At 36.2% G+C, this 24704-nt stretch overlaps 1 protein-coding gene across 2 annotated transcripts in view; it reads left to right on the plus strand.

The window, feature by feature from the left end:
• Positions 1–24704, plus strand: part of HBS1L (HBS1 like translational GTPase) — a 133800-nt gene that overhangs the window by 85380 nt on the left and 23716 nt on the right. For both annotated transcript variants that reach the window (XM_036766313.1, XM_036766314.1), the window contains exons 6-12: positions 1000–1262; positions 6878–7043; positions 8666–8783; positions 11337–11483; positions 12007–12081; positions 22151–22268; positions 22436–22504. In XM_036766313.1, coding sequence (XP_036622208.1) covers positions 1000–1262; positions 6878–7043; positions 8666–8783; positions 11337–11483; positions 12007–12081; positions 22151–22268; positions 22436–22504 — 956 coding nt within the window. The remainder of the gene's footprint in view (positions 1–999; positions 1263–6877; positions 7044–8665; positions 8784–11336; positions 11484–12006; positions 12082–22150; positions 22269–22435; positions 22505–24704) is intronic.

The raw sequence follows: 24704 nt of genomic DNA on the forward strand, positions 1-24704 counted from the left end.
TTTGACCAGATGAGACTCTGGGCAGCTGTTGGAACCCCCCAGCTTTGAAAACCCAGATGTTGGAGTGTCTCTGTCTCTGGTAACTGTGTATGTATTGCTATAGTCAGACAGATAGAAGCCTGTCTGTTGATTTGTGTTATTTTCCTCTGTTTATAATGTATGCTTGTAATTTCTGTTTGTATTTACTCTGAAGTTCAGAGTGCTGACTTTTTCCCCAGAACTAAGTGAATGATTTATGTATGTTTGATTAAAGTGAGATTGTTAACCCCTTAAAGTTGCTTTCCTTAGAAAAGCAGATCCAAGAACCTGTGGTAGCTGCTCCCTCCTGTGTGCTGGTGTTTTTGGCCTTATACAGCCACAGCAGGGGCAAGTAGCATTGTTGTTACAATTGTATCATAGAGTGGCTCATAAGTTCTTTATTAAGCTCCCATAGTACTAGGTTCTCTAGAGAACATACAAAGAGATACTAAAGAATTAGGATCATTGTTTATTTTAGAACTTTCTATAAATGTCATTTCCCTAGTCAGCTTATAAGAAATAAATTTGGGAAACTAACATTATTTTGAGGCAAAGATATAAGACAAGGTTCTGTCCTTTCAGTTGAATTTACTGGGAGACAAAGAGGGGAAATTTTTTTTATATTGTGTTAATTATCTCAAATATATTTAATGCTTATTCTCTCAAAATATCTTTTTTTTGCTACCCTTCTTGTGGGGGGTGGCAGTCAGTGTGACAGGTTTGGATTCTGGATATCAGTTGTTTTACAGGATATTTTCTTATCTTTCAGACAGACTTTTTCTTGTAGGTTATTACAAACATGTGGCTGAGGACCTTGCTTTTTATTTTGTCTACTTTAACAGACTCTAGCTACGTATCAAAGAACATTCTTGGTTTGGAGGGCAAAGGAATTAAGAGAGAGCACTTCTCTGTCTTTTTCTGACATTGAAGTTACTTTCTCAGTTTCCTGTAACAGTGTTTTCCTGTCTCTGCTTTTCATAGAGTGACTACTGAAGAAAATGGCGATAGCATCCACACACCTCATAAAGGACCTCCTAGTGAAGATGCCAACGTTGCTTCTTCTGGTATTCTTGAGCCAGTTTCTAAATCAGCTCTTCCATCCCACACCATTCAGGCATTAGAAGAACAGAGCACAACACCAACGCCAGTGAAAAAGTCTAACAAGCTGAAGCAGCAAATAGATGTGAAGGCTGAACTGGAGAAGAGGCAAGGGGGAAAACAGCTGCTCAACTTGGTGGTAATTGGTAATGCCCTTTTCCTTTCAGCTTCGACTTACTATATTTTAGGCTCGACCTGTTGTTGGTTGACAGAATGGAAGCTAAGGTGACAGCCTAAATATTTAGATGAGTCAGATGTGGCATATGAAATGAAGACATTGTCTCATGTTGCCTTTTTTTTTTTTTTGGCTTCCAAATGACCCAGGACTTATGCTACCATCTTTGTGCAGGGAAGTCACGTAAAATTCCTTCTTAGCTAGAAAATTCACTAGGCACAGCAACATGCATTCCCCTTGCTAAACGTATTTTAAAATTGATTTCAAAATGCCCTGAGGGTCTTTGCCTCTTTTTCCTCTCTAAAAAGGTTTGTTCTTTTTCTTCATATTGCCTGTTTCCACTAGAAGGGACCTTTGATCATCTAGACAAGTGGTGTCTCTCAAATAGAGATGGGGGCCACTAAACCCTACAGAAGGATCCTTCTGGGCCACATGTTATCTTAGAAAACCACAGATCGACGTCATTCTATTGTATTTTAATTTCAGTTTTCCAGGCTGTATTGGACTGTGTGTTTGACACCTGACCTAGACCAATTCCTTGATTTTATAAATAAGGACACTGAGGACCACAAAAATGAAGTGACTTCTCAGTTATTTCTGAATTGTGGCTGGAACTCAAGTCTCCTGACTCACAGCTTGTTGTTTTCTTCATTATACGTGCTTCCCTAGATGTATAAATATCTTAAACATAATTTAAATTGTTTATATTCTTAAACTGCAGCATTTTGAAGGTCTCTTTACTACACATTTTACTTTGCTGGTTCAGATTATAACTTATGCTTTCTTTTGCGTCTTGTATGACTCTTGTCTATGTCTTCATATTAATCTTCCATGTAGAGTTCTACTCGATGCTTTAGAAACCTTCCTCGAGGTCATTTTATATTTCATTTTTAGTACAGTACAGAGTTTAGTACACTTTTAGTTCAGTACAGAATTTGGGCTATACGTCTGTTTTCCCTTGCCCTTGCTACATAACAAGCCTGCTTACTTTTTTCTATCATTTTTTTTTTAGTGATGTCTTTTACACCGCTTATTCTACACAAGTCATTGTTGGAACTGTTGCAGCTAGACCAATTGCTGTTGAGTAGCATTCTTCATTGAGGAGAGCTTGTGGTATTCTGGGGCTTGATGTACTCAGTTCCATATCATATACAAAAAGAGAGTCTTGAAAACATTTCCATCTATAGATAATTTCTCTTCCCATTGGACTGTACTCAACATTCTTAATGACTGTTGTGAGCACGTTTGTCAATTATTAGCCTCCATGTTTTATCCCTCACTTGATAGTGATGATCAAAGAAATGTTGAACAGAATTCTCTCTGCAGTTGCATCTCTCAAGGAATTTTGAGTGATATGAACATTGAGAGATACATTTTTAGAGGAGAACCTGTAGGACTGCATTTTGTTCTACAAGTAAGCCAAATAATTTTCTCACAGTGAATGAACAAATAAAACAGGATCTTATATTCTCTATACCTTTCAGTTAATTTTGTCATTTTGAAGATAAGCTCTACTGTAGGAAGTCATCTGCAAAAACCTGTGTATTCTCTTCTCTGATAGTCAAAAGGATCCAGCATAAGCTATAAAGACATATGCACACTATTTGATTTATTTTCCTCTCTCATAACCCTTTCTCCCCATCCTACGCACCCCTCACACCCCCAAAAAAGAAAAACAATAACCTGCAAACTCTAATCCTGTGCTACAAATGAGTGTAGTCAGGTAAAACAGCTTCTCGCATTGGCCATGTCCAAAAATGTGTTTCTTATTCTACATATTAGATAATCACCTCTTTCTGGAGTTAGATTACATTCTTAGTCATGGGCCTTCTGGAATCATAGCTGATCACTTTGATCAGACTTTCAAAATCATTTTTACAGTGTTGATGTTACAGTATAAATGGTTCTTCTGGGGCTCTCTGCCACTCTCCGTACGGTCTTCCAGGTCCTGTCTGATCCCATCTTCCTAACTTAGACTGACAGCGCCAATATAGCAGCCTCTTTTGCCCTTGGGATTGGCTTCCAAATCCCCCCTCCTGGATTAGACCCACATTGCCACAGACTTCTGCTCCCAAGGGACTGCCTCCAAGATTCTCCCTCTACTCAGGGTTCCTTTAGTTCCTGTGCTGGTTACTTGCCCTTAGATCAAATTTGTGATCTTGTGGTGGAAAGATAACTTATGATTCCCTTTTGATTTCTGATCACTGTCTACCTGTTCTGAGGCTTGTCTTTATCTTCTTAGAAGAGTTGTCAGGGGAGTTAGGCAGTATTACTTCATCCTACTTCACCACTTTGACTGGTCTCTGTAAGGGCATTATTTGTAATAGAGTGTGATTTTTTGCATTATTTTGGTACCTGCCATCCCTGAGATGGTGGCTCTTGATGTTTACACAACTAAGGTGTTATAATAGTCAATTTCCCTACTGTGTTTGGGGAACATTTACTTATTCTGTAGTTCTTGATCTCTTTGGGACTATTCTGTGTGTTGTGAACTGATGAATATGTCTCTGCTGATTCATGTTATTTATTATAGAAAAAGTTCATACCCATTTTGGCCCTTGGGTCACCTCGTCTTAGAAGGACCTTTGATGACACCAGCACCTAGTCATCTCTCTGTTGGTAAAAACTCTGCCAAGATAAGGCTTCCACATAGAAATCCAAATATCCAAGAGTGACTTTGTAAAGAAAGTACCATATATACCTTTGTGTATCTTTTCCCCACTTAACAGCTGATTTGATCTGCTAACAAGTAAATATAGTAGTTTATTCCTTGGCTCATCTCCAGTCTCTGAATCTGTATCTACTTGACTGACAGAGTTGTTACAAGTTGTCTGAAATTAAACACAGGAATTCTGTAGGAAGAATGTATTAAATAGCTAAAGAACAGAATCAGAAGCATAGTGAGGACAAGGAATAACCATTCCCCATGGTGATGTGGCAAGTCACAGGACCCTGGTATACTTTTGCCAGACAGCTGATTGTGATTTCCTTTTTGATCCTATAGAATGATGAATGTTGCATTATTGATGGGGAGAGATTTAACCAAATTGCTATTACAGAACAGTTTGGAGGGCAAAAAAAGTAAATGGATTGATTTGGCTATTTTTCACTGAATGAGCCTCGTTTAAAAAAAGAAAAAGGGTATGTCAAGTCTAAAAATTCAAGTAGAGAAAAAAAGACATTGTTCACATAGCACTCTATTTTGAAACTTTGGTCACTTTTGCAATGATAGGACCTGGGGTAAGAGGTGGGGATGGGGTCAAGGGACAAAGAACAGGTCCAGTAGTTGCTGATCAAAGTAGCACAATTTAATTACCTATTTAATTCAAATTCCTTCCAGGTTTTGAACTTTAAGGTACTTGCTATGATAGTGAAGGAGTGAGACCCTGGTATATGGAATATGGATGTTTGGAGCAGGGGACATGATATGGGAGTGAAAATACTCTATCCTTTTCCACATGTGCTTCTCACTGATGGTTACAGTGATACCTCCTATTTAGGTTTTTCCTGTAGTTAGGTAAAGAGTAGTGATAACCATTGAAGGAGATGAAATATGGCCTACAAAAGAGCAGAATTATACCCAACATTAATTACAGTATCTGTTTAAGCAATATAAGATATAACTGTTATTTGGAGCAGTCTTAGCTGTTAGGTTGCATAGTTGACAGCTATTGTTTTTAAATGATTTTATTTATATCCTTACTACCACTTGTGTAGATACACTTTAGATTGCACCGTAAGCCATGGTCTTCAGGATGAAGACGATGATAGTTTTCTTGTACTCTGCCCTGGTCAGTGTACCTGAAAAATTATGCTTAGTTGTGTATATCATGTTTTCATTCTGACCTATGTAACCAGCTTCCTGTTGGACATTTCACATATCCTTGATGTCAGAGAGATCTCTAAAATTCACTATGCCCAATCAGAACTCATTATCATTCTCTGCAAACTTCTTCCAGACTTCCCTGTTTCTGTCAAAACCACTACATTCCCCCAGTCCTCCCAAGTTTATAACCTTGGCATTCCTTGATTCCTAGTCATTCTTATCCCATATATCCAGTTTCCAAATCTTGACATTTCTACCTCCCCAACGTATTTTCCATCTGACTTCTTCCCTCTACTTCTCAACTTGGTGCAGCTACCGCCTTATTTTAAGGCCTTTTTCACCTCTCACCTAAATTATCACAATGGCTTCCTAATTGGTCTCCCTCCCTCAAGTGTCTTCCCACATCAGTCCATCTTCCACACTGCTGCCAAAGTGATTTTTCTTAATTGCAGATCTGACTACATCACTTCTCTACTCAGTAAACTCCAATGTATAAACTGTTGTTTAACTTTTTAAAGCCCTGTACAATCTTGTCCCAGTCAATCTTTCTAGTCTTTTTTATACATTACTCTCCATCCTCTGCTTGAGGGTCTAGCTAAGTTGGTTTTTTTTCTTTGTGTCTCACCCATGACACTTTATCTCCTTTCTATCTGTGTCTTTGCACTGGCCTCATTCCTCTACTTCAGAGAATCCCTTCCTTCCTTAAGATATCACCTTCTACATGGAGACTTTCCTGATGTACTCAACTGCTAATACCCTCCCTCTCAAACTTTTTTTGTATTTATGTATAAGATTCTCTTTATATTTATAAATCCTTTTTGTCTCCTTGTTGGATGTAAGCTCCTTGCAAAAAGATTTGGTTGCATTAATTGTATTTATATTCAAGTTTTGAAGGGCTGTCATGTGGAAGAAGGATTCGAATTGTTCTGTTTACTCTAGAGAATAGAACTAGTAGTCCCAGGTAGAAGTCGTAGCAAAGGGAAAACTTCTGAACAATTAGATCTTTCTAAAAGTGGAGTGGGCTGCCTGGAGAGATCCTGGATTCTTTCCCATTGGAGTCTCTCAATCAGAGTCTAAAGTACTACTTGTTGGCTAATCTTAGAGGGCATTCTTTTTCAGATGTTAGTGGTCAGGTGAGATTTTGTGATCCTTTTATCTCCTTATGGGCAAAAGTGCTGATGAAATCAATGCCATTGTTTGCATATCTCAAAGTTCGGAAGTCATCACATCTAAGGATGAGTTAGAGAAGTAATATATGTTCCTACTGGTATCACTTACCCAATGAAAAAGACAATCTGATCTGTTAACAACTGAGTGGTAACGTATTCCTTGGTTAAACTCTTCATTGCTGAGAGATTATTGGCATAGTGCCTGAGTGTATAGTGTATAATTCCTAGAATGTAGTAAGCACTTAATAAATGCTTGTTCACTGGCTGACTACTAATATGGTTTATATTTTCATTAATGTACTCTTGATACATTTGTAGACCATTCTTACAAAGTTTGAATAAATATGAGAAAATAGGTAAATAGGCCAGTAGTTAGTATTTTGTCTGTCACCTTTTGTTAATAATTTTTCCATCTATTTTATAGATGAATTTAAAAATACATAATACATGTGATATATTAAATGCTATTTAGTAAAATCATTGCTAACTTTAAATAAAAATAATACTTCTTTATGTGATTATCACCTAAAGAAAACTGCAAATATTACTAAAGAAAACTGCAAATATTAATCCTTGAACAATTTTCCTTAGGTCATGTGGATGCTGGGAAAAGTACTCTGATGGGTCATCTGCTTTACCTCCTGGGCAATGTAAATAAAAGAACTATGCACAAATACGAGCAAGAATCTAAAAAGGCTGGTAAAGCCTCGTTTGCTTATGCTTGGGTCTTGGATGAGACTGGAGAAGAAAGGGAAAGGTAGTCTTATGTTAGCATGTTTTAAATAAGTGATTTGAATTTATATATAATCTTTAAAGAAAAAAAAGAGTGTGTAGCTTATTACATTTTTCATGAAACATGCCATGGAAAAATTTTGTTTACAACATTCTTGGATAATATTTTTCAGGAGTAAGAAATTTGGGAATTCTACATGCTTTTTCTTTTGCTACAGTATTTAGTGTGGGTAGTTTTATAGCAAAATGTAAACAAACAAAAATAGTTGAAACAACATGAGAAATCTCAAATGGCCTCTCCCGTCTCTATACAAAATTGTATTTTGAATTTAAAAGGAAACATTAATAAAACACTTGATTTTATTTGAGGTTTTAAAAAAAGATGGGATCATTTCTGGGAAGTTCTCATTTATCCAGAATCCAAACAACTATAAAAGCAATGTAAACGGATTGTGTAAGCAAAAAGAGAAACAATCATACCCCAGGAGCATTTATTTTAAAATAACTTCTTATATACATCATAGTATACAGATTTAGCTTAGTCTCTTATGTCTTCTTTCTTAGACATCCTCATTTGAGACCTGAATATTTCCTGTCTCATGTTAGTGCAAACTCATTTTTAATAACTATCTGGTGATTTTGTCAATGTAATTTTCCTTTAATGATATTTTGTCCAAATGATTGTCCAAATGATTATATTTTCAGTGCTACTATTATGTTATTTCTTAGCTTATATAATTCTTAGTATGTTCATTTCATCTTCTTAATATTTTTTAGCCCATCACTAAATGGCCCTCACCAATGCTATAAAAATATAATTAGTATTCCTCATAGCAGATACTGACATTTTGGCTAAATTTGTAGTTTCCTGTTGTATACAATTTTAACCTTATTTCTCTCTACCACAAAAATGATCTCTGAAATTTTAAGCTTTCTTTTCTTTTTTTTTTTTCTTCTTGTACAGGGGATTAAAAAGTAGAGTCAAATGAGAGGACAAGCAGTTTTTCTTTTGTCCTTACTTTGAATGTGAAATCTTAATTTACTAATAGATCAGAAGAGTTTATCCTGTTTATCAACTCAGGGCGGGTCTAGATACACTTTGGTTTATTTCTAGTTTGAAAAATATGCAGACTGGGTCATTTGTAATTATCACAGAGAGGTATGATCCTTTTTTCTTTGGGTCCATTGAACTAGGCCTTCAGACTTACCTAAGGAAAAAACCAATTTTTCTGGGTGGTCTGTTAGATAGCCTACTCTCTTCAGTTTAAGATTAGGAATGAGCCAGGATTCTTTTAGACTTCTTATCCGCTATACCTGTGGATTCCTGTGTCTTCCCATATGTATCTGGGATAGCGCTGAATTGGTCTCCAAACATTCTTTTCATCTTGATTAAGCATTAGAGTGCACAAAGTTATTTTAAAAATAAACAGATGAAGTTCTGGCTTTCTTTTAAATGCCTACATAAGCCCCAGCTAATGGACAGTTTTTCATGCAAGAGTTTTTGTGAAGAAAAGTTGATTATAGGCAAGATAATTCAAACAAACCTTTGGAGTTGATTGTAAAGGGATTTTGAATATTGAATGTATGTCAGTTATTTTTAATAGAGCATTCTAATATATGAGGTGGGTTTTGTTTTGTTTTTCTTAGGGGAGTTACAATGGATGTGGGTATGACAAAGTTTGAGACCAAGACCAAAGTTATTACGTTAATGGATGCTCCCGGCCATAAAGACTTCATTCCAAATATGATAACAGGAGCAGCCCAGGTAATAAAAAATTTGTCAACTTTATTTTGTTGATGGCATATGCAATATTGGTTATGAATTTAAAATTAGCAGTCATTTAACTTTGAAATTTATTTCAAGATGAAAGAGATTAGATTATAATAGCCCTTTCCATTAACTTATTTTATCTGTCCTTAGCAAACACGTTTCTATTTGTTGTTGTAATTGTTGTTTTTACATAGATAAAAATAATGGAAAAATAACATACATTCTTCTGTTCATATTTTGATGGTACATTTGGCGGTTGTTTTCAAGTCAGCATTTAATTTCCCCACTCTGACACCCTCTCTCCCCAAAAACTTAACCATTTTAAAATAATTAAGTCACAATGTTAAAATTAATCACGTTTAATTTTAAATATAGCATCTCTTGTCATGTTGGCAAAGAATAGGAAACTGAGGGGTTTGCCAGTCATTTGGAGAATGGCTGAACAAGTTATGCTACGTGAAGGTGATAAACAGTATTGTTTTGAAGGGGATGGTTTCATACCTAGAAAACCTGGGAAAACTTCCATAAACTCATACAATGAAGTGAGCAGAACCAGGAGAACAATTTATAGGATAACAATATTGTAAAGACAAGTTTGAAAGACTTAGGAACTCTGATCAACACAGTGACCAACCCTAGTTGCAAAGGACTCATGATGAAACATGCTGCGCTTTTCCAGATAGAGGTGATGAACTCAGAATGCAGACTGAAGCGTACTTTTTTGAACATGGCTAATGTGGGAATTGGTTTTGCCCGATTATATGGTTTTGTTTTTCTTGCTTTCTCAATGGGGATATGGGGGAGATCAGAGGGGAAGAATTTGGACCTGAAAATAAAATAGAATTGAAAAAAGTGAAAATATAGTAGAAAAAAGTATTTGTAAGAAATGAAGCAAGAGACAAACCATGGAATTGTAAGTGAAGTAAAAACACTGGAGAAAAGAATGGGAAGGAGCATACACAGTTTGGAAGAGAAGATAGAAGACCTTGCTGAAGTTATAGACTTCCTAAAAATTAGAATAGACCTAACAGAACTTGATGACTCTATAAAACAACCATAAATATTAGAATAAAACCAAAAGGTTGAAATAATAAAACAAAATTCATGGTATCTACTATTAAAGACAAATAACCTGGGAATCAGGTAGAGAGATGATTTAAAAATCATTGGATACCTTGAGAATCATGACCAAAACCAACAAATCTGGAAACCGTAGTTCAAGAAATCATCAATGAAAACTGCCCAGACATATTAGAACCAGAGAAAAAAGTGAAAATTGAGCCCACTGGTTACTTCCTTAAAAACCTGAAAATTAAGATTCCCCAAAATGTCATATCCCAAACCCATAGCTTGCAAGTTGAAGAAAAAATACTGCTAACAGAAAGAAAGAGTTCAAGTATCATAGAACCACTATTAGAATCACAGAAGACCTATGTAGGAGCAAAAATCTTGGAATATAATATTCCAAAAAATTGGAGGGGGATGAAGAATCAAGCAAAACTGACTTTATCTTGCTAGGGGGAACCATTCAGGGGGGATTAAAAAGAAAGAAATTGTAAGAATAAGCTCAGAATAACAAAACATTTAAATTTTTAAAAGTTTAAATGAAATTTTCTTATAGGAAGCAGGAAAGCATTGTACAATTTCCAGTTAATATGAAAACTATCTCAAGGACTGAGATCGTGATGTAAATAATTCCATGTTTCATATACCTAGATGTTGTTACTTTTTTGGTGAAATCATATTGAACACATACATATATAAATGATTGCATTAGAATATATAGGCAAAATCTAACATCTGACAATTTGAGAAATTGATGATAATCATAGAGATTATGGCTTGCCCAAGGCTGTGTTGTTAGTTTGTGGATATTCAGAGCCAGGACTAGAGCTAAGACTCCTAATCTGTACCTCTTTCCGCTATGTCATACTACCTTAAGAGATGCATTTTCAGTTTTCTGGCAGACACTAGAGGCTCAGACAGAACGGTGGTTTAATGGTAAAGAGAAATGTTTAGATAGGTTGCCAAGGATAATTTTAAAAGAGAAAAGATAGTTCAAGAAAAAGTTGAATACTATAGTATCAGAGAATCATAGTATCTCAGAGAAAAGAGGTACCTCAGAGGCAGTGTAGTCTAACGTGTACTTCAGCCGGAATCTCCTCTGTTATTATCTCCAAGTGGTCATTCAGCCTTTTCTTGGAACATTAAGCAGCTCATTTTACTTTTTAACAGCTCTAATTTCCTAATATGTTACTCAACATAATATTATTATAATTTATAATAATCAGTAAAGGATAATGACTGAACATGTGATTTAACTGATACAGGGAACTCCCAGATTAGGAAACTCCTATTAATGCAACTTGGCACTTTGCCTACAATTTGGTTTCAAGAGAGTTTCCTAGAGCACTGAGAAGTTAAATGACTTGCCTAGCGTCACACAGCCAGTCTGTGTCAGAAGCAAGACTTGAACCCAGATCTTATTAGCTCTAGGGCCAACTCTATCATGATATATAACTTATGTCTTTCCTTCCTCCTCTTCAGGCTGATGTTGCTGTTTTAGTTGTGGATGCCAGCAGGGGGGAATTTGAAGCTGGGTTTGAGACTGGAGGACAGACACGAGAACATGGACTCTTGGTTCGCTCTCTTGGAGTAACACAGCTGGCAGTTGCAGTTAATAAAATGGATCAGGTAGTCGATAGCTTTTTTTCATGTGAGTTCTTTATCCTTGCTATTAGTTCTAAAAGAAAAGAAAAGCCCAGAGTCAACTATTTCTTCTTAATCTGTCATTGCTCATTATCTCAATTGAAAATGTATGAAAATGTTTCCTATTGTCCTGACTCCTCACTGTATATGTCAATGAGGTTATCATTTAACTCATATTTAACCTCAGCTTGGATCGAGGGCCATTTTTTTATATTTAGGACTCTCTCCCTGCCCCCTGCCTACCCCCACCCCCCCACCCCCAGATTCATTGGTACTCTCTGGTCCTTTATCTTTAACCAACATTTGATATTTTTTCATGGGTGCTTAGCATGGTGTTAGAAACTTCCATGAAAATCTGGAGGAAATGATTTTTTAACTCCTTACTGGAGTAAGGTCAGATTTTCTGACCTCTGTCCCTAATAGTCCCAATTATATTTTATTAAAGTATTTTGTAACTTACAAGTGAAAGTATGCTTAACATATATTTTCTCATGGCTTGTTGTATCAGGTTAATTGGCAACAGGAAAGATTTCAAGAGATTATTGGAAAACTTGGACACTTCCTCAAGCAGGCTGGATTTAAGGTAAGGTATCTTTTAAACTTTGGGGGTTATTTTTCTTTATAGTATAGTGAGTTTATATTAGCCACTGTTGTAATAGAGAAGTGTTTATAATAATGATCATTAAACAAGTTGCAAAGTAATGCTTATTTGTTTATAGAATTGAAGGGGTTTTGATGGCAATTCAGGATCAGGTCATTGCCACCCTGAGATATACAGGTTATCCTTAAGGATCCTGGATTTAGTGATCGATGCAGATTAAGCAAGGAAGTGGTATAAATTGTATAGTGCATCACTGCAGGCTGCAGACATTTAGTATCTACTGAGTATCTGGACCAAGTAGTTAGAATTATACATCAGAATCTCTCTCCGTTTCATGAACTAACAAAGCATAAATCCTCATACTAAAAGTACAGACCTCAAAATATCCCTGAGAATTCAACAAATTAAACTTCAATAAATCTGGACTGTTATGACAGACTGTTGCCCACAATTGCCCAGATATAATATTGATCCATGAAAATTTTAAGAACAATGTTTTTAATAGATGTCACCATACTAAACACTTAATCTGTAAGCCAAGTGGAGTAAATAGTTTTAAAAATATAGAGAGCCAGCAGAAGAAATCAAAATCTTATGGGAATAAAATGAAGTGTATATTATGCACGTTGTCTTTTCTATCTCCTTTGGGAGTTGTCCTAAAGATTGTTTCACTGAGGCTATTGCAGAAGAACTTTTATTCAGCTGTAAAAAGCAGTTATTTGATTTACTCTATACGATATTCTGAAAAACATTAAGAATTTTTTAAAAACATGTTAGTTGACTAATTGTTTGATAATTACATGTATCAACTTGTCTCAGGACTATTTCGATTTTAATTCCATCAAAAGAGATGAGAAGAATGAAATGAATAATAATGAAGCTGACAATACTGTGCTTTCATAGAGTGTTTTACAACTTTTCCTTTTTTTCTTATATTCTTCATTTAATAACATTTTCTTTCCTTCCCACTTCTCCCTATTCCCCTTGTACCAAAAGGGAAAAAGGAAAAATAAAACCCTCATAATAAATATGTAGTCAAGGGAAGTAGATTGCCTCATTAATCATGTCCAGAAATGTATGTCTCATTTATCATTGTCACTGTATATATTGTTTTCCTGGTTCTACTCACTTCACTCTGCATTGGTTCTTACAGGTGTTCCCAATTTCTTCTGAAACTGTCTATTTTGTCATTTCTTGTGGCTCAATAATATTCCATTACATTGCTATACCATAATTTGTTCAGTTATTGTTCAGTAGATGGGCACTCCTTTAGTTTCCAATATTTTTGCTACTCCAAAAAAAGCTATGCTAAATATTTTTGTAGATGTAGATTCTTTTCCATTTTCTTTGATCTCTTTTAGGGAATATGCCTAGTAGTTATATTGCTGGGTCAAAAGGTATGCACAGTTTAGTGACTTGGATGGTTATTCCAAATATCTTTCCAGAATGACTGGACAAATTTATAACTCTACCAGTCGTGCTTTAGTATTTTCATGCAGTCTGCAGTGTTTGCTTTACATTCAAAACAATTTCATGTGTATTATATAATTTGACCTCTGAATAGTTTTATGAGTTTTATAGGACAGGTAGGTGGTGGTGGTATTATCCTCACTTTACAGATGAGGAAGCTGAGACTCGAAGAGATTAAAACTTTCCCCTGATTATATGACATAAGATTTTTAACTGGCAGATTTAAGATGAAAATCCAGGTCTTCAGATAGGTCCTCTATGTGCTGTCCCACATTGCCTTTCTTTAAAAAAGGAAGCAATAGGTACTAGGTAAAAAAACAAAACAAAATTAATATTTCAAGATTGATAAAAGTATATCCTGTTTAATGTGTAACAGAAGAAAATTTACTCTTCTAATGACCTTCCCTAATCCTCTCAACTGTAAAAGTACTTACCTCTTCCCACCCACTCCAAACTACTTGAGTATTTTGTACCTTCCTTACTGTACTTTCATACCATAACTTACATTATAGTTCTTTTGTGCATTGTTTTCTCTACTAGACTATAAGCCTTGAAAGGATATGGGATATGGCTTATTCTAATTACAATGTTTAGTGCAATGTTTTGTACATAACAGGCGCTTGGTAAATATGGAAAGAATGAAGGAAACTTGGACTGATCCTTTTATTTTTAAATATCGAATCCTCCCTTGTAACAAAGCAGTCAAGCAAAACTAACCCATACAGTTACTACATATTACAATGTGTACAACATTCTACCCTTATAGTCCCTTACTTCTCTGTCAGAAGGAGGGGAATATGTTTTGTTATGACCAAAATTGGATATTGCATTTACCCAGAGTTTAAATTCCTTTAGTGTTCTTTTTAGTTAAATCAATGTGGTTACGTATATTTTTCTTCTGGTTCTGCTTATTTCGCTATGCATCAGTCCATGTACTTCTTCCTATGTTTCTCTGTATTCCTTATATTCATTTTATACTGTAAAAAAAATACTTAATTATATTTACAAACCGTAATTTGTTCAATCATTAACTTTTAGGAGTAGTCCCTTTGTTTCTAGTTCTTTGCTATTTAAAATGAAGTGTGACTGAATATTTTTATCTTTTCACTTCTCTTTCTGTCTCTGACCTCAGGGTACATGCCTAATGCTGGGATTATTTGGGCAAAAGTTAGAAATGGTTTAGTTACTTTTATTGAATAATTCCAAAATGTTTTCCAAAATTGTTGGGCTAATCCATAGCACCAACAGTAGCATTTCAGTATATTTTTGTTCTCACAGTTCTTCCAACACTGATTATTCCTTCTCCCCCCCTTACTTTTTTTTCCATCTTGCCTATTTTCTGGGTATGAGACAAAGTCTCAGTGGTTTTTTTTTTATTTGTAATTAAGGATTCTTCTCTTTCTTCTAGTTGTTAATACTTTGTCCCTCCCTTTATTTCTCCTCAAAAATTTTTTTTAAAAATTACTTGAGCCAAGAACTGGAAATTGAGGGGATGCCCATCAATTGGGGAATGGCTGAACAAGTTGTGGTATATAATACTATTGTGCTATAAGAAATGATGAACAGGCGGACTTTGGGAAAACCTGGAAAGACTTATATGAACTGATGCTGAGTGAAGTGAACAGAACCAGGACAACATTGTACATAGTAACAGCTACAATGTGCGAGGACCGATTTTGATAGACAGCCCTTCTCAGCAATGCAAGGATCTAAAACTTTCCAAAGGCTCATGATGGAAAATGCCATCCACATCCAGAGAAAGAACTATGCAGTTGGAACACAGAGCAAAGCAGACTCTTTTCTCTTTTGTTTTGTTTTGTTTTCTTTCTCATGGTTTCTCCCTTTGGTTATAATTCTTCTATGCAATATGACTAATGTGAAAATGTGTTTAATTGGAATGTATGTGTAGAACCCATATTGTATTGCATGCCATCTTGGGGGAGGGGAGAGGGAAGCAGGGGGAGAAAATTTAAAACTTATGGAAGTCATTGATGAAAACTGAAAATAAATAAATATAAAACAAATTATTTGACCTATTTATATTCAGGTTCCTTATTTGCAGCTCACTGTGGTAAATGATATAATATGCTACTCTGAACATTATTTTTGCCAAACTGCTTTCCAATTCTCTCTGTAGTTCTTAAATAGGGAATCCATTTCTGAGTGAATTGTGTTCTTTGGTTACTCAAAAACTAGATTACTATTTATCTGTTTCTTAACTACTTTTCTATATTTTACTTTATATCAAATAGTTTTATAATAACTAACTTATAATATATTTTTGTTTCTGGTATGCTGTGACCCTTTCATTCAAATTTTTTTTATTGTTTCTCTTGAGATGCTAGACCTTTTGTTTCCTCTAAGTGAATTTTGTTTATTTTTGTCTGTAAAAAGTATCTACTCGATAATGTGGTATAGTGATCAGTGATCTGATTGTTTAAAATATTTTACATTTTGTGTTCTAATCCATACCTATCATTGGTCTTTTCCAATATTTCTTACATTTTATGTTTTCGGTTTCAGTTAAAATAATTGCTGTTAGAATCTGCTTCTGGCTTCCTTCCTTTCTCCTTCTGTACCTGGTTTTTAGTCTTCCAGACTTTGATATCCTTAGGTTCTCTCCACTCTGCCCCTAAATAAAATTTTATTTCTTGGAAGGATCTAATAGTCTATTAAGCTATTAAATTGATGAATCTTAGAGTGCTAGCTCCTCTAGGCAAATTTACATTCTGATTGATTGAAAAAAAAAAGCCTGAGAAATAAAGTCGTAATTATGGAATTTCAGGTTTCAGTAAGTGGAGGGGGAGGGTAACAAGAGCTTTCTGGCTATCTCCCAGCCTTAAGTCGCTTCCCACTTTAGTCCATCCTCCACTCAGCTGTCATATTGATCTTCTTAAAGCACAGGCTTGATCATGTTAAACCTCTCCCTCTGCCACTCAGTAAACTCCAGGGACTTCTGTCTTCTCCATGATCAAATATAAAAATCTTGTTGGTCATTCGGAACCCTTGATAACCTGGCCTCTTCCTCCCTACCTAGTCTTCTTACGCCCTACTGCCCTTTACATAGTCTTCATTAAGTATTATTAAGTATCTACGTGCCAGGCACTATGCCAAGCACTGGGGACACAAACACACACCAGGCCCTGTTCTCAAGGAGTCTACTGAGAGAGATAACATGCTAACAACTATGTACAAACATAAATATATATACATATTTTCAGTCGTGTCTGACTCTTCATGACCCTATTTGTGGTTTTCTTGGCATCAAATATATGTGTGTGTGCATATATGCGTGTATATATGTGCACATGTATACATGTGTGTATATATGGACATACATATATGTATGTGTGGGGGGGTACATTGGCGATAATCAAAATAGGGAAGACACTAGTACTGAGAGGAATCAGGAAAGACTTTTTGCAGAAGATGAGATTTAGTGTGGAAATTGAAAGAAAGCAGAATAAGGAGAGGGAGAGAAGGAGAGAATTCCAGGTATGAGGGAAAGATAGTGAAAATGCCCAGAATTGAAAAATGTAGTATCCCATGTGAGAAGTAGAAAGGAGGTCAGTCTCACTGGATTGAAGAATATGTAGAAGAGATTAAGGTTATAAGAAAACTGGAGAGGTAGAATGGGGCCAGATTATGAAGGGCTTTGAATGCCAAACAAGATTTTATATTTGATCTTGGAAATAATAGAACTGTGTTCTTTTTTATAAATTGTGTGGTGTGGATTAAACAAAAATTTGTCCCTCCACTCATGTCAGACCCTCTCCCCACCCCCAAGAAAATTTTGAGAAAACAAAAATTATTTTAATTTTTTTTCTTCCCTGGTAGACTACCTCTTAAATTGTTTAGGTGGTACAGAGCATTTGTACAGGGTTCAGAGGAAGTAATATGTGTTCCATTCATATCCTTTGCTGATGCCCTTACATTTCTTTCTTCTTACTAAAACATAATTATTTTGTCAATTGTCAATTACCTGCTGTATGCATATGAACTTGCCAGATGTCATCTAGCTCTGCTTAGACTGATATTTGCGTCTGGAATTATAACCTTGGCATGAATTGAAAGTGAGCAGACAGGTATGATCAGAAAGTTAGTGAATCACTTATTAAGCACTTATTAAGAACCTATCATGTTCCAGCAACTGTGCTAGTTTCTTAGGGATGTAAATTTAAAAGTAAAGTAGTCTCTGCTGTGGGCTAGGTAGTAGGTGGCTCAGTGGATATAGCACCAGGCCTGGAGTCAGGAAGACCTAATTTAAATGTGCCTTCAAACACTTACTAGCTAAATGACCCTGAGCAAGTCACTTAACCTGTTTGCCTCAGTTTCCCCCTCAGTAAAATGAGCTGGAGAAGGAAATGGCAAACCACTCCAGTATCTTTGCCAAGAAAACCCTAAATGGGGTCATGAAGAGTCAGACACAACTGAATAACAGCAAAGTTTTGCCTTTAAGGAGCTTATGTTCTATTGGAAGATATGAGAAATTCCCAAATAAGTCCAATCAGGAGATAGAACCAGGAAAGATCTCTTGAAGGAAGTGGAACTTGTACGAAGCCAATCTGCATCATTACAAGAACTTTGTGAAAACATTACTTCTTTTTTTTTTTTAATTTATTTATTTATTTGACATATTTAGTTTTCAGCATTGATTTTCACAAGAGTTTGAATTACAAATTTTCTCCCCATTTCTACCCTCCCCCCCACTCCAAGATGGCATATATTCTGGTTGCCCTGTTCCCCAGTCAGCCCTCCCCTCTATCAGCCCACTCCCCTCCCATCCCCTTTTCCCTTCCTTTCTTGTAGGGCAAGATAAATTTCTACACCCCATTGCCTGTGTATCTTATTTTCTAGTTGCATGCAAAAACTTTTTTTTTTGTTTTTGAGCATCTGTTTTTAAAACTTTGAGTTCCAAATTCTCTTCCCTCTTCCCTTCCCACCCACCCTCCCTAAGAAGTCAAGCAATTCAACATAGGCCAAATGTGTATCAGTATGTATAACCCTTCCACAATACTCATGTTGTGAAAGACTAACTATATTTTGCTCCTTCCCAACCCATCCTGCTTTATTGAATTTTCTCCCTTGACCCTGTCCCCTTTCGAAAGTGTTTGTTTCTGATTACCTCCACCCCCATCTGCCCTCCCCTCCATCATCATTCCCCCCCCCCCCATTTTTTTATCTTCCTCCCTCTTCTTTCCTATGGGGTAAGATACCCAATTGGGTATGTATGGTATTTCCTCCTCAGGCCAAATCTGATGAGAGCAAGGTTCACTCATTCCCCCCTCACCTGCCCTCTCCCCTCCTCCCACAGAACTGCTTCCTCTTGCCACCTTATGCGACATAATCCACCCCCTTCTATCTCTCCCTATCTCCCTCTCTCATCCCTTAATTTGATTTTATTTCTTTTAGATATCTTCCCTTCATCTTCAACTCACCCTGTGTCTGCTCTCTCTCTCTCTTTTATATATATATATATGTGTATGTGTGTGTGTGTGTGTGTACATATTTATATATATATATATATTTATATATACACACACACACACACACATATATACACATAGATATATACATACATATTCACTTGTATATATACATAAACATATATGTATATGTGTATATATATACATATATATAAATATGCATATTCCCTTCAACTACCCTAATACTGAGTCTCATGAATCATACATGTCATCTTTCCATGTAGAAATGTAAACAAAACAGTTCAACTTTAGTAAGTCCCTTGCAATTTCCGTTTCTTGATTACCTTTTCATGCTTCTCTTGATTCTTGTGTTTGAAAGTCAAATTTTCTATTCAGTTCTGGTCTTTTCACTGAGAAAGCTTGAAAGTCCTCTATTTTACTGAAAGTCCATATTTTGCCTTGGAGCATGATACTCAGTTTTGCTGGGTAGGTGATTCTAGGTTTTAATCCTAGCTCCATTGACCTCCGGAATATCACATTCCAAGCCCTTCGATCTCTTAATGTAGAAGCTGCCAGATCTTGGGTTATTCTGATTGGGTTTCCACAATACTCAAATTGTTTCTTTTTGGCTGCTTGCAGTATTTTCTCCTTGATCTGGGAGCTCTGGAATTTGGCGACAATATTCCTGGGAGATTTCTTTTTGGGATCTATTTGAGGAGGCGATCGATGGATTCTTTCAATTTCTATTTTGCCCCGTGGCTCTAGAATATCAGGGCAGTTTTCCTTGATAATTTCTTGAAAGATGATGTCTAGGCTCTTTTTGATCATGGTTTTCAGGTAGTCCAATAATTTTTGAATTATCTCTCCTGCATCTATCTTCCAGGTCAGTGGTTTTTCCAATGAGATATTTCACATTGTCTTCCATTTTTTCATTCCTTTGGTTCTGTTTTATAATATCTTGATTTCTCATAAAGTCACTAGCTTCACCTTGCTCCAATCTAATTTTTAAAGTAGTATTTTCTTCAGTGGTCTTTTGGACCTCCTTTTCCATTTGGCTAATTCTGCCTTTCAAGGCTTTCTTCTCCTCATTGGCTTTTTGGAGCTCTTTTGCCATTTGAGTTAGTCTATTTTTTAAGGTGTTGTTTTCTTCAGTGTATTTTTCAGTATTTTTTTGGGTCTCCTTTAGCAAGTCATTGACTTGTTTTTCATGGTTTTCTCGCATCCTTCTCATTTCTCTTCCCAATTTTTCCTCTACTTCTCTTACTTGCTTTTCCAAATCCTTTTTGAGCTCTTCCATGGTCTGGGACCAGTTCATGTTTTTCTTGGAGGCTTTTGATGTAGGCTCTTTGACTTTGTTAACTTCTTCTGGCTGTATGTTTTGGTCTTCTTTGTCACCGAAGAAAGAATGCAAAGTGTGGGACTGAATCTGGGTGCGTTTTTGCTGCCTGGCCATGTTCCCAACCAACTAACTTGACCCTTGAGTTTTTCAGTGGGGTATGACTGCTTGTAGACTAAAGAGTTCTATGTTCCACGTTTTGGGGGGATGTGCCAGCTCTGTCACACCAGCTCTCGTCCTTCCCCAAGAACCCCCAACCCGGACTGGGCTTAGATCTTCAGCAGGCTGTTGCACTCCTGCTCTGATCTGCCACTTAATTCCTCCCACCAGGTGGGCCTGGGGCCAGAAGTAACAGCAGCTGTAGCTGCCCCACCTCCGCTGCCCCTGGGGCTGGTAGCCGAACCGTGAACTCCTTCCACTCTGGCAGCTTTTCCCACTAACCTTCTCCGCTGTCTTTGGTGTTTGTGGGTTGAGAAGTCTGGTAACTGCTGCAGCTCACTTATTCAGGGCGCTAGGGCCCGCTCTGCCCGGCTCCTGGTGTGGTTGGTCCGAGCAGCTCATGCAGGGCTTTGCTCTGCTCTGCTCCCAGCTCCCAGCTCCGTGTGGGATAGACCTCACCCAGAAACCATCCAGGGTGTCCTGGGCTGGAGCCCTGCTTCCCTCTGCTGTTTTGTGTGTTCTGCAGTTGTAGAATTGGTTCAGAGCCATGTTTTATAGGTTTTTGGAGGGACTCGGCAGGGAGCTCACACTGGTCCCTGCTTTCCAGCTGCCATCTTGGCTCCGCCCCCCCCCCCTTTTTTTTTTTAAACAAAAATACATTCTTGTGAATTTCCCAAATATTCTCATTTTTCAGTTGGTTTTGGCAGGGGTGGGGGATATTCTTAACTGGATTGATAAAAACAAACATTTCCATATGCAAAGAATAGAAAAAGAGGATTGTGTGAGAAACTATGAATCTGTTACATAGAGCTCGATTCCTTATTTCTAAGTATGTAAGTTCCAGGATAGCTAGGTGACACAGTGGATAGAGCACAAGGCCTGGAGTCAAGGAGACTCATCTTACTGAGTTCAAATCTGGCCTCAGAGACTTAACAGCTATGTGACCCTTGGCAAACCACTCCAGAAGTAAAGTTATAATTATGGAATTATGGAATCTTTGCCAAGAAAACCCCAAATGGGATCACAGAGATTCAGATATGATTGAAACAACTGAACAGCAACATAAGTTCAACATAGTTCTAAAGTTCTTCAGTTTATCTGTCTCCCTCTGAACTGCCTTCTGTTTTCATTGTATATTTTTAAAAATTGTTCGTTGATGCCTTTTTCTTCCTTTTTTTTTCTTCTTTGGAATCATTATCACTTAACCTCTCTTGTTCAGTCCTCTATCCAGTTCACCAAACTATTTCTCTGCATAGCTTATAGGATACTACAATATGTTGTCAAGTAAGAAACTGAAATCATTTTATGGACATTTTTCAGCATACTGTTATGAATGGTTTTTTGAAATAGTTTTTGGTTGATGACAGTCCCTGTCAATAGTGAGGTAAATTAAGTCATTGCTCTCTGATGTTCTGTACCCTTCAACTTTGAAACAGCTCTTAGGTAATGGAAATACAATGGAGGGGAATTTTTCCCCACAGCATGAAAAAGGACTCAGGCAGTTTCTCCCTGTTTACCGGTGTTCAACAGACTGAGAAGAATTGAAAAGCCTTCCATTCCCATTAATTTTATACTATTCACTTCTGCTATGAAAAGATATCTTACTGTTCCCCCCCACCCCAAAATATAATGTTTTGTCATAATTTGTCTTTGTAAATAGGAGAGTGATGTGGCCTTCATCCCTACAAGTGGTCTTAGTGGAGAAAACCTAATTACAAAATCTCAATCAAGTGAACTAACAAAATGGTATCAAGGAAAATGTTTGTTAGAACAAATTGGTAAGTAAAATTACCTGACGGTATTTTCTGTATTGTTAATTGTTCAGAGTTCTTTAACAAAAAGTTTTTTTTGTAGAGTAGAAATTTGATGTGATTATTAAGAAGGAAAGACGTATTTAAATTAGAACTTTGATATCTTTAAGGCTTTATCTTTTTATTCCCCTCAGATTCTTTCAAACCTCCACAGAGATCTATTGAAAAACCTTTTAGATTATGTGTCTCTGATGTTTTTAAAGGTAAGTATTATAATATTTTTTAGAGTTTGGTCATTTTCTCACAATGTAGTCATATTATTTCCTAAAATGTTTGTAATTTTATTAATATTTTACTATATATGTGAAAACACTAAAATAATAAAAATATAATAAGCAGTGTGATACATTGTCATTAGAGCTGTACCTACTAGTATCTGTAGATGATACCAAACTGAGAATGAAAGCTTAAACTCTGCTTTTGAAATAATTGATAAATCTGTTAGAGAGTCAGCTTTCCCCAGAATGTAATGTAGTCTGATGATGCTTAGTGGTATCTTGCTGTCCTGAAAGAAAAAATTTCCCAAATTCAGTTGTATTTTTTTTCTTTTCTTGCTATTTCATGCATTGCATACATTTATATGAACTGGGGCCCAGGTTGAATCATAGTGTGCATTATTATTATTGTACTGGTCTATTATGGAAATTACATTATCTTAGAAATACTTAGTTGGTCATTATAGAAATGTTAATTTGAGTACAGTCTCTTGGAAGCAAAAAGCAAGAACTATAGACAGATTAATCAATTACTTCCTGGGTACACAGTAATTCAGTGCATTAGGCTATGGTATAAATTGAAACAGGCCTTCTGGCTCCCAATATATTTCTTTAGCTATTAGAAAATGCTGTTGTTTTGGATTTTAAAATATTCATTGAGTATTTATTGTGTACAAGCTGTGCTGAATACAGTATAGATGAGAACACTAAGTATATGATACTGCCTCTGCCGTGAACCCCAGAAACTTACACTTTGATCGTGTGTTCTAATACTTGTTATCATCTTATTAAAACTTAAAAGCCCAGTGTTAATCCCTAGCAACATTCTACACCAGAAAATTAAACAGGTGGTTTGTAAGTACTTAAAAAAGAAGGTTGTGGGGACAAAAAGCCAATATAGCATCAACTAAGTAAAAATCATGCTATACCAAAAATAATTTCCTTTATTGATTCAAAGTAGTATCAACAAACCGGGCTGCTCGGGATTTAACAGCAATAAATAGAAAGTTTTGTATGTAATTTGAAAAACTCAGTTTTATGATTACAGGGTTCTGGCTTGTTAGAAGTACATGTGAAAAGGTGCTGGGAGTTTTGGCTGACCACAAGCTCAAAATGAAGCCGTATGCTAAATCTCCTAAAAGAAAGTTAATCCAGCCTTGCATTCAGAGAAGTGTAGTATTTCATTCGTCTTGGGAATATAGTATTCTTGGACTTCATCTGAATTATTATTTTCCTTCTTAGCACTAAGTTTGACAGAGTGTTTCTAATTATCAGTTGGAAGGAACTTCTGATGCCAAACCTGGATAAGAATCACCTCTACAACATACTTATTAGCAAATTGTGATTTGAGTCTTTGCAAAGACCTCAAACAAGGGAAACTTGGAATATCCCAAGCCAATCCATTCCACCTTGTAAAGCTCAAATTGTTAGGAAGTTTTGTTTTAGATTAGGCCTAAATTTATATCCTTGCAACTTCCACCCATGCTCAAAGTAGATCAAACAAGAAAATAAGGGAATTGGAAACCATGAATGATCGAAGGAGCTTAAAATGCTTAATTTTGAACAAAAAGGCTAAGAGGGGATGTGATAATTTTTTTTCTTTTGCGTATTTGAAGGGCTAGCAGGTGAAGAAGGAAACTTGTTTTATGTTGTTCCATAGGATAGAACTAGAATCAGTAAACCAAAATTAAAGAGAAGTAGACTTCTGCACAGCACAAAGCATCATTTAGTAAGAAGCAGATGGGCCTGGCCCACAGTGGAGTGAACCACCCTGTAAATTAGTAGTGATGGTAAGAGCTAGCTTTATATGGTGCCTTAAGGTTTGCTAAGGACTTGACATTTATTTTCTCATTTGATCCTCATAACTCTATGAGGTGGGTACTATTACTCATATTTTACAGATGGGGAAACTGGGGCTGAAAGAGACTAAATAATTTGCCCAGTGTCACACAATGAATGTCTGAGGTAAAATTTGAACTCAGATCTTCCTTACTCCAGATATATCACTCTATTCATTATGCTACCTTCCTATTTTTAGAAGAAGTTAATCAGAAACTGAACAGCTATCTAATATAGAAATGTAAAAAAGAATTCCTCCATTGGGGAGAAAATCAAGACTACATGACCTTCAAGGTCCCTTCCAATTTTAAGAGTCCATGTTGATGTATACACAGTTAGAAAAATAATG

The sequence above is a fragment of the Trichosurus vulpecula genome, chromosome 7 (genome assembly GCF_011100635.1).
Source record: "Trichosurus vulpecula isolate mTriVul1 chromosome 7, mTriVul1.pri, whole genome shotgun sequence".
Classification (NCBI taxonomy): Eukaryota; Metazoa; Chordata; class Mammalia; order Diprotodontia; family Phalangeridae; genus Trichosurus; species Trichosurus vulpecula.